General features: G+C 39.7%; 1 protein-coding gene across 1 annotated transcript; it reads right to left on the bottom strand.

Moving 5' to 3' along the window:
• Positions 1–375: 375 nt before the first annotated feature.
• Positions 376–3,175, bottom strand: LOC100176450 (putative phospholipase B-like 2). The gene is given in 7 exon segments (XM_002119434.5): positions 376–581; positions 925–1,077; positions 1,417–1,488; positions 1,948–2,040; positions 2,521–2,678; positions 3,052–3,084; positions 3,086–3,175. Coding segments are annotated over 7 exon segments (771 nt in total). The 5' UTR covers positions 3,161–3,175; the 3' UTR covers positions 376–394.
• Between the last annotated feature and the right edge of the window lie 102 nt (positions 3,176–3,277).

The raw sequence follows: 3,277 nt of genomic DNA, 5'->3' as shown, positions 1-3,277 counted from the left end.
ACAGGTGTTCTGTTTTATACACCTCATGCCCGCTTACAAGTTACCATGTATGTAACTTGTTGATCCTCGCATGGCGGGTGAATGACAGTCGTTTTAACACGGGTGTTCTGTTTATACGCCTCAAGCTCACTTATGAGTTAATGATAATTTCTCCAATCCTTTTGTCAATGGGTTGTCGAAATTATCAGCCACACACAAAAAAATCATCTAAAAAGTTACATACGTGGCAACTTGCTGGCACGAGGTGTATGATACAGAACACTCATGTTATACTGACTGTCATTACCCGCCATGCCAGGATAAATAAGTTACGCGGTAACTTGTAAGCGAGAACGAGGTGTATAAAACAGAACACCCGTTCCTTAAAGCAAAACACTTTTTTATCAACAAAACCTCACTTTCTCATTTCCGACGTTGTAACTTTAACATCGGTGGCCCCATGGTTGCGGTGTCCCAGTGCTGGTATGGGGTACGACCCGTCGGCGGGCATGAGGTCGTTACGAGCAGATATTGCATTCTCAGCGCTGTAAGGGGGAGTGCAGTTGCAGGCAGAGAGCGGGTCGTGCTGGTAATCATTGTACCTGGGGTGGGTGGGTTAAAGTAAACATATATATAGTAGGGTGGGGGAAGATGGGACATCTTTTTATTCTATTTTCTCGTTCCATTTGGTAGTAAACAAAGAACATTCAAAGAATTATGAAACCGTATCCTCACGACTCCCATAGACCGTTGTTAATTGCTCAAAACACGACCAGGATATTTAGATATTATGTGCTAAAGGTGTCCCGTCTTCCCCCATCCTACTATATATCATCCCTTTTGAAAGTGAACAAATGATCGTATTCATACATCTCAATTGCTTAAAAAAACCAAACTTTATTGAAAAAATATTTCACTTAAAATTTTCTCCAATTCTAACTTCACCTCATCAGTTTAACCATGGTGTTCATGTCTGTAACCTTAGAGTGATCTCGCGCAAATATGAGGGCACGAGGTGTCTTGTCGTGCGAGAACCAGTTGCCGTATTTAGCCACCAATGCTGGCAAGCCACTCGCATTGAAGATTTCTTGAAAGTATCTGGTATTGTTTGGTTAATACAGCAGGGTGGGGGAGGATGGGACACCTTTAGCACACAATATCCAAATATCTTGATCGAGTTTTAAACAATTAACAACAGTATATGGGAGTCGTGAGAATACGGTTTATAAATCTTTAAATTTTCTTTGTTTACTACCAAATAGGATGAGAAAATAGAATAAAAAGGTGTCCCATCTTCCCCCAGTAAAATATTTTATTACAGAAATTCATTATTTTACAATTGTATTGACGCTGAAAATATGCTAAATACATTTATACAAATATTGTATATTACAGTTACTAAAACATAAAATTCAAACATATAAGTTTCAAACTCACGGTGAATTGTAACTTGCCCAGTAGGAATTCTCCACCAGAATATGCGTCACGTCTTTATGGACACACATGCCTCTGGTAATGAAAACAACATCCGATTATACAAACATTGACTTAAAGTATCGTCACTGATGGGTCTAAAATGTCAGCCATACAGAAAAAAAACAATCCCCCACTAAAAACACCCACAAACACATGTGGTACCTTGTGAATAAACACAAGGTAACAGGCACGAGGTGTACGAAACAGAACCGTGTTATAACGACTGTCGTTGCTTCGCCATGCGAGGATAGATAAGTTACATACGTGGTAACTAGTAATCGGGCACGAGGTGTATGAAAACAGAACACACATGTTATAATGACTGTTGTTATTCCCCCAAGCATGATTCATTTATAATGACAGCACACAGCAGTGTATATAGATAGTGGCTTCAATCGACCAAACTATAACATGTGGACATAAAACACACTTCATAAACATTACAATAATATATCCCCTGATATTCAAACCTAATCACCCAAACAAACTCACGGCAGTTGTTCGAGCACATGCAACAAACCGTCCTTAGGTTTTTCACCAGGTGTGAACTTGTTGTAATCAACTATCATCCATTGGTTGTTGTAACTTAGAATGTAATGGTGCGTTTTAATTTAAAGCATGTAGTTTAAAACTAACAGATTGTAGCTTAAATTTCTAAGGTTCATTATTTATAGCTGAAATACAAATGTCTGGAACAGGATAGGTACAAAGCATTTCAGTAGAATACTTGCAAAACAGTTATGTCAATTATCACAACATGGAAAAATATGGATAAGCCAAATGAATGGAAAAGCTGGTCCAACTTTTAACCGATTACAAATTACAAGCTTAGATTATTTGTTTTTGAGTTGCCTGCCCTTGGCCCACAAGGATGTTGAACGTGTTTGGTGCTTGTATCTTATAAACCGGTAATATTTTTAAGTGTTTGTTTTTTTGCCAACTCTGGCCTAAATCGCAAGTCCCTGAATCGCTTCAGCATAAAACCTCAGCCATATGAAACGAAACTATACAGACCATAAACATCTTACCTATACAATAGAAACAATATAACCTATTATAACTTACGTTCCGCTGTTGAATCTCTTAAACGTTGCCGCCCACTCCTCCCCGTGTCGAGCAAGTTGGTTGGCCACGAGGTTCCGCATCCATTCAAGAACCGATTGTGGAGTTACATTGTTCCATAATAATGGGTTGTTGTTCCCGATTGTTGTTTCGATTGTTGTCTACAATGTACATTGTGAGGGGGTTGGTAATGGAAATGATAGTGTTAGGAAGGAATTACTCTACCAGAGGTCACGGGTTCAGGGCTCGACGCTGCCACTGTGGTCAGCTATACATAAAAACAATTACCCACAAAGTTACATACATGGTAAATTGTGAGGGGGCACGAGCAGTGTTATAGCAGTGTTATACCGACTGTCGTTGCCCCGCCATCGAGGATAAATAAGTTACATACGTGGTAACTTGTGATCAGGCACAAGGTGTATGAAACAGAACACCCGTGTTATAACGAGGAAGATGGGCCTTTTTCACCAGCAACCACTTTGTACAGACATGTGTTAGGAACCACTGGTATAAACACTTTTTAAACTCGACCAAGCCAGACGACAAAATATAGAAATCGTCCCCCGGAGAAAATGGATCCTGGGTTTGATGAGAATGAACTTGTGTGACCTGGTATCAACTCACCTGTAACAATGGGCATTGTGATGTCATAGGCGTTGTTCTTATTTACCAAAGTTTATGATCTTTATCCTCCCGTGGCCTGAAAACGACAGTCGTTAAAACACGGGTGTTCTGTTTCATACACCTTGTGCCAGCT

This window comes from Ciona intestinalis, unplaced genomic scaffold (genome assembly GCF_000224145.3).
Source record: "Ciona intestinalis unplaced genomic scaffold, KH HT000947.1, whole genome shotgun sequence".
NCBI lineage: Eukaryota > Metazoa > Chordata > Ascidiacea > Phlebobranchia > Cionidae > Ciona > Ciona intestinalis.
Note: the sequence above shows the minus strand (reverse complement) of the source record. Positions and strands in the feature narration are given on the sequence as shown.